This window comes from Lontra canadensis, unplaced genomic scaffold (assembly GCF_010015895.1).
Source record: "Lontra canadensis isolate GAN:19392208 unplaced genomic scaffold, GSC_riverotter_1.0 scaffold28, whole genome shotgun sequence".
Taxonomy (NCBI): domain Eukaryota; kingdom Metazoa; phylum Chordata; class Mammalia; order Carnivora; family Mustelidae; genus Lontra; species Lontra canadensis.
The window spans coordinates 186,995-202,785 of NW_022631022.1; the positions used below are offsets into that span (position 1 = coordinate 186,995).

General features: G+C 50.7%; 1 protein-coding gene across 6 annotated transcripts in view; it reads right to left on the reverse strand.

Annotated features, from left to right (window-relative positions):
* Nucleotides 1-3,541: 3,541 nt before the first annotated feature.
* The window catches only part of PAQR5 (progestin and adipoQ receptor family member 5), a 72,351-nt gene continuing 60,101 nt past the window's right edge, over nucleotides 3,542-15,791 (reverse strand). For all 6 annotated transcript variants that reach the window (XM_032864588.1, XM_032864586.1, XM_032864587.1 and 3 more), the window contains 3 exons: nucleotides 9,126-9,222; nucleotides 7,141-7,282; nucleotides 3,542-3,795 (listed from right to left, as the gene is read on the reverse strand). In XM_032864588.1, the coding sequence (XP_032720479.1) occupies nucleotides 3,554-3,795; nucleotides 7,141-7,282; nucleotides 9,126-9,222 (481 nt within the window). In that variant the 3' untranslated portion in view covers nucleotides 3,542-3,553. The remainder of the gene's footprint in view (nucleotides 3,796-7,140; nucleotides 7,283-9,125; nucleotides 9,223-15,791) is intronic.

The window sequence follows — 15,791 nt, forward strand, 5'->3', positions numbered from 1 at the left end:
CATTCTATATGTAGCAGGCACAAAAGAAATATCCACAGAATGATTTAACAACGCACAGGTGTGTAGCAATCTCTTTCTTATGACAAACACGTTTGCCGTGTGATAGGTGAAACATAACCAAATCAAGGGGGGAAATAGGAATTTATTATAACAAATAAATTTTATTTTCTTTCTCCCACGCAATTTAAGAAAGCTAGACATTGCTGTAAGTTGGAAGAACATCTGAGTTTAGAAATGGGTCTTTGGGGGCACCTGGGTGGCTCAGTGGGTTAAAGCCTCTGCCTTCAGCTCAGGTCATGATCTCAGGGTCCTGGGATTGAGCCCGGCATCGGGCTCTCTGCTAGGCAGGGAGCCTGCTTCCCTTCCTCTCTCTGCCTCTCTCTGCCTACTTGTGATCTCTCTCTGCCAAATAAATAAATAAAATCTTTAAAAAAAAAAAAAAAAGAAAGAAATGGGTCTTTGCCTTTTTGTCCATGATAGATTGTTGGCTAGAAAATCAGAGGCTGGCATTCAACTAATAGTTATAGAGCGTCATCATACAGTGTTAATAGGTGTTTCATATAGCGAAACATATAGTTTGGTCATGGCCAAGAGAAATTTGGGACACAATAGAGCCACACAAAGGGTTTATCCAACACATGTGACCGCCCCGTTCTCCAACTTGCCTTCCTTAGAACTTCTCATGTGAGCTGGGTTCCACAATAAGCACTTTGAGAAAGACTGCAGCAAACCAAATATTTAGACCACTTTGTACTCAAATGATTTCTAAAACCTCCCACTTCTCATTCAAATCCACAGTAACAAATTTGATTCTCTCTAAAAAGTGAGCAATGGAAAGTGAAACTCTTAAGATGAGCAGAGGAAGGTGAAGCTGACGACGTGGCCTCATTCACACACATTCAGGCTTTATCGCAACTGTGGCGTCTGGGAAATTTGGGCGTATTGTTTCTCAACAGGGGGAGGAAGAATAGGGACATCCCATTGGGAGTCTGTCACCCCTTTTGAGGCAGTGCCATGGCGAGCAGTCACCACCAATGGAAGTATGGTGTGTCTCAGGGGCGAATTGAGACACTCAAAAAACTCAAAAAAAGCACCACTGAGAGGTGCTACACGAAAAGACATCTTCCCAGTGGGGTCTTCAGCTCACCCAATGCCAGCATTTTTGACTTTCTGGGATGGCTTAAGCAAAACTCTAGCCCCGTAATTTTTTTTTAAATTTATTTATTTGACAGAGATCACAATTAGGCAGAGATGCAGGCAGAGAGAGAGGAAGGGAAGCAGGCTCCCTGCTGAGCAGAGAGCCCGATGTAGGGCTCGATCCCAGGACCCTGAGATCTGACCTGAGCCGAAGGCAGAGGCTTTAACCCACTGAGCCACCCAGGAACCCCTAGCCCCAGTACTCTTAATACCTAAGGTTAATTAATATATGTAAATCCACTTCCCACATCTAGAAGCTTCTAAATCAGTATATTGAAAACTGTTCTCAAATTTTAACTTGTAACACTGTCCAAAAGTATACCATGGGACTAAGTTTACCAAACATCTAAAAACATTATGAATCACAGCTCCTATTTTGTGGATCTAGCATTTCTTTTTCCATTGTGAAGTATGGTGAAAAAGCCACATAACCCAAAATTAAATAATTTAAATGTCCTTCAAATGAATCACCTTATTATCTTTCAACTATTTCTGAGCTAAACAAAAAACATTATTTTACTTTTTCTAAATAAGATATATTAAAAAGCTTCATGTCTTTGGCATTACTAGAATAGGGTATTTAAACTTTGTACTATCTCAGCATAAAATTGCAGTCACAGCAAGATGAAAAGGGAGCCCACAGACCCTGCTGGGGTAAAATTCCACTAACAATGTCAGATTGTTGCCAAAAACTAAATTTTGTCAGGCAGCTGGCAATTAATGTACCAAAAATTTACCAGCCCATATAATTTTATCAGTCTACCTTCCCCAGAGGAAGTAAACAGATAATAAAACTAATGAAATAATATTTCTTGACCACTCTCATCCAATATAAATTTTTACTTGTCCTTAGAGGATTGGACAATGAACTATTCACAAGGCCGTTTCAGTTTCTGGGCCTGCTAACCATAGAGGAGAATTCTAAGATATGGGGGTATTCCTAAGGCAGCAAAGAAGATCCTGCTTTGTGATGTACAGCCCCTTAAGTCATTAGCAAGTGCAGACCAGGGATTGATGGGCCTCTGTTAAAAACTGGTTTGCATCAGCATTTCTGTACTCTCCAAAAACACCAGGAAATACTAAAATTTAACTCCCAATGCAAAAGATGAGAAATTGCTCAGTCTCATGAAGAGTAGAAAACAAGGGGCTATATCCTTAGGTGGTAGGTCATTGAAAATTGGGTCAATCACAGCAAGCTGATAGGCCCAATGCCTTCTGGAATTCATGAGGAAAGCATCTCTTCAAGTTTGGCCTGGGGCCCTTCTGCATTAGAATCACCTGGGGACTTACTCAGATTTAGAGCAAATCTCCTCTAAAAGACCTACATTTTAAACGACAAATGCAGAATCTTCTGACTTTGCCTGGAAATCCTGGAAACCCACCAAGTGTTTCTGATTCACGATAAAGCTTGAGAATCACTACAGTTGACTGACCCATTAACAAGGTCTTAACTTCTCCTGCACATGAACTCTGACATCTGCAACATATTTAGAAGATGTACAACATCCCCAAATGTCGTGATGACGTTGGTTTAAAAGGTGACAGATGAACTCAGCCAACAGAGCTTAAGTCAGCCAACTCCCACACACTACACATTTGACCCATACTACACAATAAGGTGCAGCATCAAACCGGCATTTAATGAAAACATTAAAAAATAGAACATGGACAGCCAGCCATGTGCGTGTTCTAATGACATGGGTTTTGGCACTATAAGGTAGAACGGACTTGTGGAAAAGAGGACTCTTTTCTATCCATTCCTTTCACTAGGTGGGGAAAGGAAGAAGACCCTTCCCCAAACCAGGTCTCTCCCTTCTGGAGTGCTTCCCCTGTCCCCAGAACTCCCACAGACCCAACTTCCTCTGACTCAGGTTCCTTACACTGATCTTTCTGGCTCATTCTCCCGCCCTGGAGCTCTTGGGAGAGGCTATGCTATGTGGAACTCATCAACTGAAGTAAGTTCCATTTGCAAAGGGTAATACTACAAAGGTCATGAAGCTTCATTCAAATGTTTAATGTCAAGCTACAAGGGCGGCATGCTTCTTCCAACTGTTTAAATAGGATTGAAAAACCCATTTTAAATAAATTTAAAACTTAATGAAATATTAAGAATCTGCCCAAACAAGGACTTACTTGAACCCATCTTCCCCTTTTAAAATAATATAGAATCAGTGCACATCTAGAGAAATGTCCCCAGTTCAATACCTTATTGACAAGAACCCACTCAAAAATGCCAAGACATCAGCCATTGCGGCTATTTCAGACCTCTGGAAACTGGTTCCCTGCGGCTGGGTTAGGGTGGCTAGGATGGGCTAGCTTAAGGCTGACATCTGGCACGAACATGTTACGGTCTGAATCATGTTTCTTTTTTATGTAATTCTGGCTCGGGAATCCGATACAGAGCAGCTGAGAAATAAACTATGTTGCTGAGGCTGAAGACGAGGCACAGAAGGATGGCTCCAGCTATCTGAGGGAAAGACAGGGGCCTGGCATGTGCCAGGAGCCATTCCTTCCTCAGAGTCTTGTCCAGAAGTATGGCTTCCATCTGCATGTGAGTGGCCAGGATCACACACACATGGAACAGCTGGTGACTGTGACCTACAGCAAACACAGAAAAGGCCACCAAGATCAGCAATGAAAAATAATGGACTATTGATTCTATACTGTGGCCTGTAGACTCGACATGTTATTCTGGGTGAAGGAAGCCAGGCACAAGAGACCATGTACTGTCAGATTCCGTCTATGTCAAATATCCAGAAAAGGCAAATGCGCAGACATGAGGCGGATTCGTGGCTGCTTCAGACCGGGGGTAGGAATCGGGACTAACAGGACACAGGCATGAGGGATCTTACTGGGGCAATGGTCATGTTCTAAAACTCATGTATGCAGATGGTTGTACTACTAGGTAAGTCTGCTGGAAGTATCATGGAATTGTATAGTTGAAATTAGGGAATTCTTTGGTATGGAAAGTATGCCTCAATACATTTATTTTTAAAATGCAGTGTGAGGAAAAATAAAAAAGGCCATTGAGCAAAGCAAGTCCATGTTTCAAACACCTTATCCACCAGTCCTGTGTTTTCCGGTAAGAGGTTCTAGTCTTACATTCTGCCAAAGTTCACCTCTGCAGGGCCAGCACTTCTCAGCTCCTATTCTGACTTCGGTGCCAAAGGAGAGGCCAGCCAGACTTAGGAGGTAGCCTCCTACTGCTGGTTAATCCCACACATGACAGGGGACACTTCCTCCCCATGCCCTGCAGGACCCTGGCTAGCCAGCAGAGGGGGCAGGGGTGGGGGTGGGCAAGGATGCGCTGAGTTGGTACTGGTGAAGAAAGGAGTCTATTGCCCAGGGCCGAGGACTGTGTGTGGGACAACCCTTAGAAACCAGAAGATGAGAAGACAGCACGTGTCATGGATTGACTTGTGTCTCCCTCTCCCCAGTTCTGAAGGTCAAGGTCTCAACCCCAGGTACCTCACAATGTGATTGTATTTGGAGATAGGATCTTTTAAGAGACAATTACATTAAAATGAGATCACTAGATTGGACCCACGGTGATTGGTGTCCTTCTAAGAAGAGGAGGTGGGGGCCTGGGCAGGCACATACAGAGAGGAAAGACCATGTGAGCGAGACCGAGAAGAGGGCCATCTGCAAACCAGGGAGAGAAGCCTCGGGAGAGCCCAAACCCGCCCCGACCTTGGTCTCAGCCTCCCGGCCTCCAAAATTGTGAGAAAATGCATTTCTGTGGTATGAGCCCCAAGGTATGTGATTCTTTGTTATGGCCATCCTAGCACCCGGATACAACACAAGAGTTCAAAAAGGATTCTTTCAGTAAAAAGAGAGAATGAGGGGCACCTGGGTGGCTCAGTGGGTTAAAGCCTCTGCCTTCAGCTCAGGTCATGATCCCAGCGTCCTGGGATCGAGCCCCGCATGGGGCTCTCTGCTCAGCGGAGAACCTGCTTCCTCCTCTCTCTCTGCCTGCCTCTCTGCCTACTTATGATCTCTGTCTGTCAAATAAATAAATAAAATCTTTGAAAGAGAAAGAGAGAAGTCATACACCCAGGTCTTACCCCAGAGTAAGTATTTGATAACTGTGTCCCAGGAAGGGAGCAGCCTGGGCACCTGCAGTCTGGAGCAGAAGCAGAGACAGGAATGGGAGTGTGGGAGTGAGGGCCCTCTCCGGTGGGAGGCCCATGAGCCCCTTAGGGCAGGAGCTGCCAGCCCCTCAGGTTGTGTCCCCTGGGGAAGAAGGTGTGCCCAGTCCCAAGCTGCCCCTGCCTTGCTCAGGCTATACTCGGGGGCTGGTAGAATTGCCAAGTCCATTTGGGATGCAGCAAAGTGCTTCTTGTCCAGCAGAGAGCCCTGCTCTCCAAGGACATACATCCAAGCAGAAAGAAGTGACCAGCTGAGTGAGCTCCCAGAGGCACAAACCTGTCCCCAACCAGAGCAGGAGAGCCAAAGACAGAAAACGCCACGGGCACAGGATGTATCTGAGATGCGACTGCGGCAGGAAAAGTGATCTCAGCACTCTGGCCCCCCCAGGAACGTGGAAGAACTTTCTCTGAGCCGGCCCTTACCAGTCAGCACCTTGGCCCACACTGGAGAGGGAGGCTCACGTCTGGCAGACTCCATGAATGCAAGACAGAGAACTTTCCAAATCCCTTGTTGGTGACCTGTCATTAACAACTGTCTGGCAAATGTTCCTTCATAGGGGTGTCTTTCTGCTCTGTACCCCGAGGCCCAAGAGGATAGGACTAAAGGTGAATGAATGAAACATTATTAAGAAACCAGGGCATTGGCAAAACAAGGCCCAGGACGACTTTGCCTGAAGCCCCCAGACATCAGATACAACCCCTCTGTTTCATCTAGGCAGGGCTCCCCAGTGGACAGGGCTCCTGCTGGCAAGTTCCAGTCCCCTGGCCCTCCTGTCTCCTTCCTTTTTGGGGGGAACCTGCCCTCCCAGCCTTTTGGTCTTTGCAATGCCTCCTGGTAGGAGAGAGTAAGTCAAAGAGATGAAGGTCTTTTCAGAATCAATGAAGCAAATGTGGCCACGTCTCAGGTGGGAGGAGATGAAAAATCACTGGGCAAAATGGGCATGGGGAGAACTAAGGTCCCTGCCCACCATTCAAGGACAGGGGCTGACCTTTGGATGCCCATGACAGCTTATCTAAGGAACACTGGTCCCCGGGACTTATCAACCTCACCAGAAGTGGCACCCAAGGGTGCCTCCTCCAGCCAGTGCCCACCCCGCCTCCCTAGATAGGGAGGGAAGGAACTCTCCCAGCAGGTGGAGGTCCCGGGGCTCACACGGCCCCTCCCCCACATCAGTTCTCTCACTGTAGTGAGCTCAGGTTCCCCTGGAGAGTCAAACAGCCTGAGTGCTGGGCCGCTGGCCCCAAGCTTCTGGTATGGGATGTCTGGGCCGGGGTCTGAGAATTTCCATGTTCCCAGATGATGCAGAAAATGATGGTCTGGGGGCCAGACCTGAGAACCACTGCTCTACTAGGCCTCCTGGCCCTACTGCGCCCACCCGAACGAGACAGACACTCTCCCCTCCTTAGCACGGTTCCTGCCATCTGGTTGCCTCAGAGCCCACTGCACTGTCTGTCCTGTTCTTCTCCGGGGCCGCCCTCAGTGTCTGTTCAACAATGGGATTTCATGTTCTGGGTAATAATGGCACTCTCGGGCCCCATAGCCCATAGGAATGGGCTAAATCCTAGACCCACCTGCTCTCCATCCTCCCCCACCTTCGAAGCCCTGCCATCTGCTGGCTGCATACAACCCGGTCTCCAGTTCTGCTTCACCTGGCCTGCTCCTAAACAAGCTCCTGAGGAATGCTGCTCTCCCTGCCCCTGCTTCCCCTTCACACCGCATGCACTGGCATCTGTCTCTGGGTTGGACGACCCCGGGCCACAGGGCCTCCCCCACTTCCCCGCCCGCCACACTCACCGATGTAGTCGAAGCGACCGGGTGCCAGGCGCTCTGGCAGGTGTGCGGAGTAGAAGAAAGAGGCCAGGAGGGTCATGGCCATGTGCTTCTGGTGGTTCAAGATGGCTTCATTCTGCACACCCTCCCCAGGCAGCAGGAACAGCTGCGGGCAGTTAAAGAAACATGAGGTCTTGCACAGAGGCCCTCTCCCTTTTCATCGCCTCAAGACATCTCTGCGCACATGTGTGGACGCCACAGGCCAAGGCCCTCATGCCTCAGGTCTGTGGCTTGGAAAGGGAACTCTCAGGGACTGTGAGAGCAGAATTCCCATCCTGCGATCATCCGAGACCCAGGGCAACTGTATTTTAATCCTCCAAATGCTCATAAAGACTTTTGGGTTATTTAGGAACAAATGAAAAGGAAAGAAATGCAGGAAAAGAAAAACCCTAGTAGACCTATTGCTACTCTACTGTCTGGGGGTAAAATGTAAGTATAGTAAAAAGTGGTCTGTTCACCCTTGAACTCACCTCTTACTAGCGAGTCGCCTACTTTCATGTTCCTGATTAAGGTTTTAAGGCCCAGAAATCCCTGGAAGGCCTTCTGAGTCATCAAAATGTATTAATTATGGCCATGATGCTGTTTAAGAGTTAAGCATCGCTTTTGTATTATCTTTGTGAACATCGACAGCTGCCGCCACTAACCTGGGGCACTGGGCCAGTCCCTTTCTTGCGTGATTTCATCAGAGCCCCGCCTCAACAATTACCATGAGGCGGACTCCAGCTTCCCATTTTGCAGATGAAGAAGCCAGACCAGAGGGTGATGTGCAAACCACGAATGAGCAATGACGTCAGGATCTGGATCCAGGCAGGATGATTCCAGAACCTGTGTCCTCATCATCACCATTCAGGATGAGACCTCCCCACCCCACTGTCCACCGTCTGCCACAGCCGGGCACCAGAGAGCACACAGTGTCCATAACGCGGACCTCTGTGGTGTGATTTTTGGTGCGTGGGACCCGCCTGTTCTCTGCTCCGGTTTCCTGTATGTGTTCTCTGTCCCTGGGGAAGGATCAGGGGAATCTCCCCTGGGGCCCACACAGGTGGAGCCTGCTCTGACCCTCCCTGTTCTGTCCCTGCTTCAAGCATCAAACCTCAGGCTGCCCCTGGGAAAGGAAACCCTCACTGGGTGCAGGCCATGTTCCAGGCACGGCTGAGCCCTTCAGATCTGCGGATTAAGTGAACCCTCCCCTCCCCGTCCCCGTGCAGGAGGGGATGTTAGCCTCATTTACAAATGAGGAAACGGAGACTCAGAGAGGTTGTGTGCATTGCCTAAGGTCACACAGCCAGTGAGGAGTGGGACTGGGATTTGAACTCTGGTCCATCTAATTTGAGAGTGTCTGGACTCTCCCCCTTCTTGTGTCCCTCCTACACCCTCTTCCTGTTCTCTTACCTATTCTCTGTCTAATCCCCATCTATCCTTAAGAGCCCCCATTCACATTTTTTCCTTTGCTACTAGCATGTTAATTGATGATAATACATAATGCGTTTATTGGACACTTGTCACTGGCTAGCATTTTATATGTTCCCTCATGTAATCTTCCCCACAGGCTGATGGACCAAGGTGTTACTATCATGCCTATTTTATAGCTGAGAGAAACTGAGGCACAGAGATGGCACATAACTTGCCAAAGCCCTACAGTGAGTACATATTAGAGATCTGCCTCCAGAGCCTGCTCTCCTGGTCCCTCCACTAAAGCCCAGGTTGCCTCCCCTAGGCAGCCCTCCATGATTACTTCTGAGCCCATAGTCAGTGCTGGCCACTGATGCATCGTCTGTGGTCTGGCATATGTTCCTGCTGTCTCCTAACTACTATGTACCCTCTAATAAGGAAGGTCTCGACTCCCATGTGCAGTAACCAGCATGGCACTCTGATCCCCAGGAGCTCAGGAAATGGAAGGGTCCCGGGTGTTGCCAACAGGCAGGGAAAAGATGGAGCCTGGCCCTTACCCTGTAGAAGATGGGGAGGGAGTCCCAGGTGTAGGGATAAGCAAAAGCAAGGATGCGAAGCATCTTACAGAGCCCAGGCTTCTGGATTTCAAGAAACCTAGATCAAGAAAGGAAAAGGGGGAAGAAATGGGAATGAAAACATTTTCATTAAATGACACACGCGCATGCGCATTATGAGTAACCGAGGGCAAGTCACCAACAGAAGGCAAGTATTTGGGGCAACCTTCCTCCTGAGGCCAGCAGCTTCTCCACTGGCCTTGTCTACTTCTCCTGCCACGATGGCTGCATGTGGGAAGGCCTCAGGGGAAACCATCTCCTGGGGCCGCATCATGAGACGCAGTGGTGTCCCAAGAAGCCAGGAAGGAGGTACTGGGCTGGAAAGGAGCTTCAGGAGGCAAGTTATCTAAATGCCAGAGCCTTTTCAAAGTCCAGTAACAACAAGACAGGGAGACTTGTGGGGCGTGGGTGGCCCCCAGGCATAGGCCCCTGGGGCGAGCACGTCTGGGAAAGATGAGATGTCTGACTAGTCAGCTGTCCAGGTGACTGCTGTGCAGAAGCCCTTGGTTCAGGGAAGTGTTTAATGACTTGGGAGAAGGTTCTGGAATCCTTAGTGCCACACCCAGGAACACTAGCCTGGGGAAACTGAGTAAATGTGGCCTTTCCCCCTCCACTTCATCAACCCTCCTCCAGTCCGAAGATGAACCAAACCTTAAAATGAGTGGTGCTGACTGTGGCAGAGAGGGCAGGGCCTCCCAGACGGAGACTGATGGGGCCTCAGCGGGCTTGGGCCCAACCAGGGTGGGGCTGGCAGCCCAGGGTGAGGCGAATGGGGCTGCGCAGATGGACAGGCTGGATACAAGGAGGGCAGGAGAGGAGTAGGGAGATCTCTGCACAAAACCACAGCCCTGCACTGGGGCTCAGGTAAGGCGTGCTCGGGCCCCAGGCCACAGGACAGGGCAGGTCCCTGCTTCAATACCAAGTGTATTGTGGAGAGCTGGGTCCTCCCTCTGTCCCCACAGGGGTACCCACAAAGGTGGTATGCAAAGTCAGGGCGCCAAGGCTGGTGGGATGGCTGCTCTGGGACAGTGAGTCAGACAAGGGAGGCCCTCCCTGACAGTCCTGCTCCTCAGCACGCTCTCCAGCTGGGAAGGAATCCGTGTCCCACCACCGCTCCCCACCCCTGTTCCCCAGATGCCCCGTGCCAGCCCACAGCCTGCCCTTTTCCCCACCAAACACAACCTATGGCTCCACCCAGCCCAGGCCACTGGCCCCTGGCCAGGTTACTCCTGTCCCCGTAGATGGTGCAGTCACCTGACTACAAAGCTCTCTGCTCCCCATGTCCTTTGGTTTGGGACAGGGCAGAGACTCCCACATCCACCCTCTGAGCCATCAGGGGACCCTCATGTCCCCCAGGCTGATGTGTTTATCTAGCCCTCCAGGAAGCCAAGCCTGAGGATCCCTGCTCCAGAGTAAGAGGCAGCTGCTGTGGGCCCCAGGGAAGCCCCGCAGCCTCCAGGGATAAGCTCCAACTTTCAAGCGTATGTGTGCATGTCTCTCCTTTCCTGACCCCATCCTAAGTCAGAGAAACACACGGCAGGCATGGGGTAGAGAAGGAAGAGAAGCTGAAGAAAAAGGAGGAAGAGAAATAAGGGACCTCAACATATCATCCTCCCAAACAAGACCCTCCAGCCTTGGAGTAAACCACCAGCCCTGGGAGAGGTGAGGCCACACCAGGCCATGATTCACAGGCAGTGTCTGACCTGGACAGCCTGGGTTCGAGTCCTGCCTCAGCCCTCTGTGATCATGTGACCCCCAGCAGGTTAGGTAACCTCTGTGCACCCCAAAGTCCTCACGTGTAACACAGGGGCCACAACTGTACCCCTTCATGGGCTTGTTGCAAGGATTTGATAATCCATACTTGCAAGGAGTTGCTCACGTCACAGAGGAACGCTTGATAAATGGCAGCTTTTAATAAAAGGTGTGTAGTGGGATTCATTCTCTCCCCATCCCCACCTCAGAGCTATAGCTGTGCCAGGGAACAGGAACAGGAGGGAAGAGACAGGTTCTGGGAGACTTGCCTAAAGTCAGATGAGCTGATAAGAGGCGAAGTTAGGATTTACACCCAGTGCGGTCTGGCTTCCAAGTTTCACACCCCCACCCCTCCGGCAGGCTGAGCCAGCCTTAGACCACTACCCAGCCTTCATCCTTGCCTATACCCGCTCTGCCCCAGGGAGAAAATGGGACACACTCCCATTGCCCTCCACAGCCAGAGCCTGTCTCAACAGCCTTCACAGCCTACCCTGGCCAACCCAGTCCAACCACAAGCCCGCTCCCCCCTCCCCATGCATGGTCACCATCTATCTTTCCTGGGTTCTAAGAGGCTCACTATGAAAGCACGCTCTTTCTGTGACCACTTACACAGGAAGAAAGCTGGCTCTGGCTGGCGAGGGCCATCCCCCAAACCACGGATTTCCTGTGACTTGAGACAACATTTCTCCCGGCCTGATAAACTGCTTCCCCAGGGGCAAACGAAACAGCCTCTCCATCTGCCAAGCCGAGTCTACAGGGGGAAAAAAGGAGAAAAAGCAGAACAGAAGAGAGACAGCAACAGAGAATAAATGGCAGAAGGGCCAGCAGCCACAGAGAGGGGCCTCCCACTACCAAGGTGCAATTCCATAGTTAGCCACAGGGTGTCGCCCCAGCCAGAGATTCCAGGAAGGAGGGGCAGGAGCTGCAGAATCCTCCAAAGAAAGCACTGGTTTCCCCCCTCCCCTCCAGTATCCAAAGCCCCACCTGGTAAGCCCCAGTCCCTGCACAGCCCAGTGGAGAGACCAGAGAACGAGAAGGAAGTCAGGCCTCATCTGCCTAGAACCAGGTTGGCAGGAAGCACTGGATTTTGGCAGAAGCCTCCACCAGGAGAGGGTCTGTTCCAGAAGCTGATAAATCTTGTTGCAACAAAGCCGGCTGGAGGTGCAAGCAAATTCTGGAACCAATGCTTGACCAGTGGGCCTTTGGAAACATTCCACTGCAGAGGGATGTGTGTGTGTGTGTGTGTGTGTGTGTGTGTGTGTGTGTGTGGTGTGGTTATGGCTGTTTTATTGTGTGGGTGACATCGCAGAACACGGACATTTCCACGTGCTGGCCTCTGGGTCTAGTAGCACTTTGTCATCTGGCTGACCCTCAGAACCCCTGACTGCCTGTGAGCCTCCTGCCTCCAGCTCTGACCTCCGAACCCCCTCCCTGGTCTGCTGTGGGCCGCAGCTTCACCCACCGCCCCGGCATGGCTCTCACGGCGTAGCCCACTTTCCACCAAGGATGAAAAGTCACCTCTCTCCTTCACAGCACTGACCACAGGGCATTTCACTGGGCAACTATTTGTCAAAATAAAACAACCTCTGGACACGTTGGATGAGTGAATAAAGAGCCTACAGGGACTTGTGATGGACAGCAAATTCTGGGTGACTGACGTCCCTAAGGGAGTGAGAAGGCCTTGCTGGGCTTCTGGGTGTCCAGCGGGATGAGCAGGCCAGGTCTCTGTCACCCCATCTTGCTCTGAGAGCGACAGAGAGGTCATGTGTTCTCTCCATCTCCCTTCTCAAATGCTACAGAAGCAGCAGGTGGGTTTCTGGAACATTCATTTGCACTAGATTCAAGGGGAGTCCACAGTGCTCTATGTGGAGACTGACCTCAAGGACAGGTAGTACAATGGAATGAATGCCGTGATATTAGACCGTGATATTCTAGTAAGCACGTGAATAACTAAAAACCACCCAGGATGTCTGTGGTCTGCTTCTTGCTCAAGGAAGGAGATGGCCATTCTCTGACCACTCCTGGACACACCATGGACTGATGGAGCCCAGGCGAGAGGGAGGGTGGGCTTGGGAGAGGAGGAGGGCGAGGAGAGAAATCTTGGAAAATACTCTGAAGCCCTAGTATGGTAGAACACCCCGAGACATCTTCTCAGATGTCCTTGTTTAAGGTGAAGCCAGAAGTCCATGAAATCCGGGACCCCAGGGGGCCCTGGCCTTTCTCTCCACCTGCTTCTCCTCAAGTGAATGGGGGCCGAGTCTCTCTTGGTCTAGGAGCCAGCTTTCTCACTCCTCAGACACTGAAGACAAAAAAGGGAATGAAAACAGGAAAGGGAAGAGGACCAGGCGAGAAGGGACACCAAAGGACCCTCTGATGGGACATCCCACTCTGCCTCTGGACCTCTTCCTAGGCTTCTATTCCAGCACAGGCCCCCACGCCCGCAGCCACAGACACACCTGGAAGCCCCTCATGGCATAGCCCTCCTGTGGAGATCACTAGCCTTCGCCAGCACAGGACCAGGCCACAGCAGGGCACAAGAGGCACGTCAAATCCCAGCCACTGTCAGAGACCCTCTCTAGCCACTCTCCTCCTTCCAGCTGTGCGGCTCCAGCAACTCTGAAGCCCCCTGCCGCCACCCAGGGCCTTCTTCTCCTGCCCCCTCCCCCTGTGCAGGCTGTGTGCTCTGTCCCAAAGGCCCTTCCCTCCTCTCCAGCTCGGGTGTTCAACCTCCCTCAATACTCAGTCCCTTACTGCTCTGCAGAACTTTGTGTATCGTAGCAGGTATCATTTTGTATTACCATTATTTGCATACATTACATTCTGTAACACTATACTCGATATGCCATTTCCTCTGGCCTTTAGAGGAAATGATGACTCCATGTGGGCTTTTGGGGAATCTGCTTTGACTACTGCACTGGTGCTCTCTCGGGACAAGGGCTGTGCCTCACTCCTCCTGCTATTCCCAGATCTTAACACGATGCCTGGAGTATGGCAGGTATTTAAGGAATGTTGAGTGAGTGGTTGGTTAGTTGTTTGGTTGACTGGCTGACTGGCTGACTGGTTGGTTGTTTGGCTGTTTGGTTGGAAGGATGGATGGATGGATGGATGGATGGATGGATGGATGGATGGATGGATGGATGGATGGATGGATGGGTACATGAAAGGATGGGTAGGCAAGTGGGTGGGAGGATGGATGTATGGGTGGGTGAGTGGATGGGTGGTTGGGTAGATGGATGGATGAGTGGACAGGTAGGTGGAAGGATGGCTGGCTGGCTGGGTCAGGTGGGTAGACGGATAGGTGTATGGCTGGTTGGGTAGATGGATGAATAGATGGTGGTTAAGTAGGGGGATGGTGAACGAGAAGGTGGATGAATGAATGGTTGGATACATGGAATAGCAACAGATGTGTCCCATAAGTAAACAGAAATAATTCATTTCACTGACAAGGGAGAACCCTCCAAACACAGGCATCATGAGATTCCTTGCCAGCCTGCCCTGCCAAATAAATTTGTCCAAAGGTAACAGGCATGCCACATCCAGAAGACCCATTTTTTATTAACAACTAGGATGGACTTCTGGCTAGAAGAAAACCATCCACCCTGGTGGCTGATAGATGATTCAGGAAGCTTTAAGGGGAAAAAAAAAAAAAAAAAAAAAGGCAGCTAAGCTAACTTGCACTGGGGATTCCTAGGAAAACTGTCCTGGATCATGAACTCTGGGACTATTCCTTCAACACTCATGGAGCCTTCCATGCCCCCTCAGCCCACAGTGCTCACCTCTCTCCAATCCTAAATTCCGAAGAGCTCAGCTACACAGCCAACAGGAGCTAACGAGACAGGATCATGACTCATCCAGGGACCAGAGTTAGGTGTGTCCTGTCCACACATCTGTGCCCCGTGCCTCCAGGCCACGCTTCATCTCTCCTGGGCTGTTGCTGGCATCCGGGTTACTTTTCTATGTGTGTTACGCCTTGTCTCACCTGAGGCAGGGCCCAACCCCCTCCTCCCCATTGCCTCTGCAGTCCTCGAAGCTCCAGCCTGGCACAGAGGCTGAGCTCCAGAAAGAGTTTCTAGTTGACAGGCGTCCTTGAGGAAGTGGGGAGGAGGCAAGAATAACCCGGTGAGGTCTGACTGGGTTTCCACCCTGAGGGCAGACCCCCTGTCCTCATAGCTGTAGGGGGGCTCTGCATTGCCAGGGAAGGGGAAGAGAGTTCAGCTCCCACTCCCTCCCCAGGCTTGTTTTCATGGGATGAACAAACCCTCGTTGTTGACACTGGGTCTAGAAACGAGACACCCTCCCACGCAAAGCAACTCCATGCTCCCAACCAGTCTCAAGACAGGCAAGTGGAGACAAGTTGGAGCAAGTGTTCTTGATGCTCTTTAAGAATCTCTATCCTTCCATTTTTTTACAGAAAACCAGCTTGTCCAGTTTGTGAAAACTGCTTACCTTTGGTCCTACGACACCCAAGTGTCACCCGAGGAAAGGAAGAGCCACAGTGATTGCAGACAAGGTACAGAAGCTTCCCTTCCCCCCACTTTCCTCCTGGGGCGGGGGGACAGTGGTTCAATGGGGAGCTTCCAGCCGGCTCCCCAGAACTGAGATTGGGGTTAGGGGATTGGGTGCAACCTGTCAGCCTCCCATGGGCCTTTTCCTAAGCCACACCCGAGTGCCCCCAGCCCGGGCAGCACCCCAGCCCAGACAGGGCTGTCCCCCAACACTACTACTTGAAAAGGTTTCCTAAATCATTCAGCGAAGAGGAAATGTGGGCAGTTGGCTTTTATAAAGAGCTTAGTAAACTAGAGTCATTAGCCCCCAAACATCATCTCTGGTACTCACACTCCAATGAGCTTTCTTGAG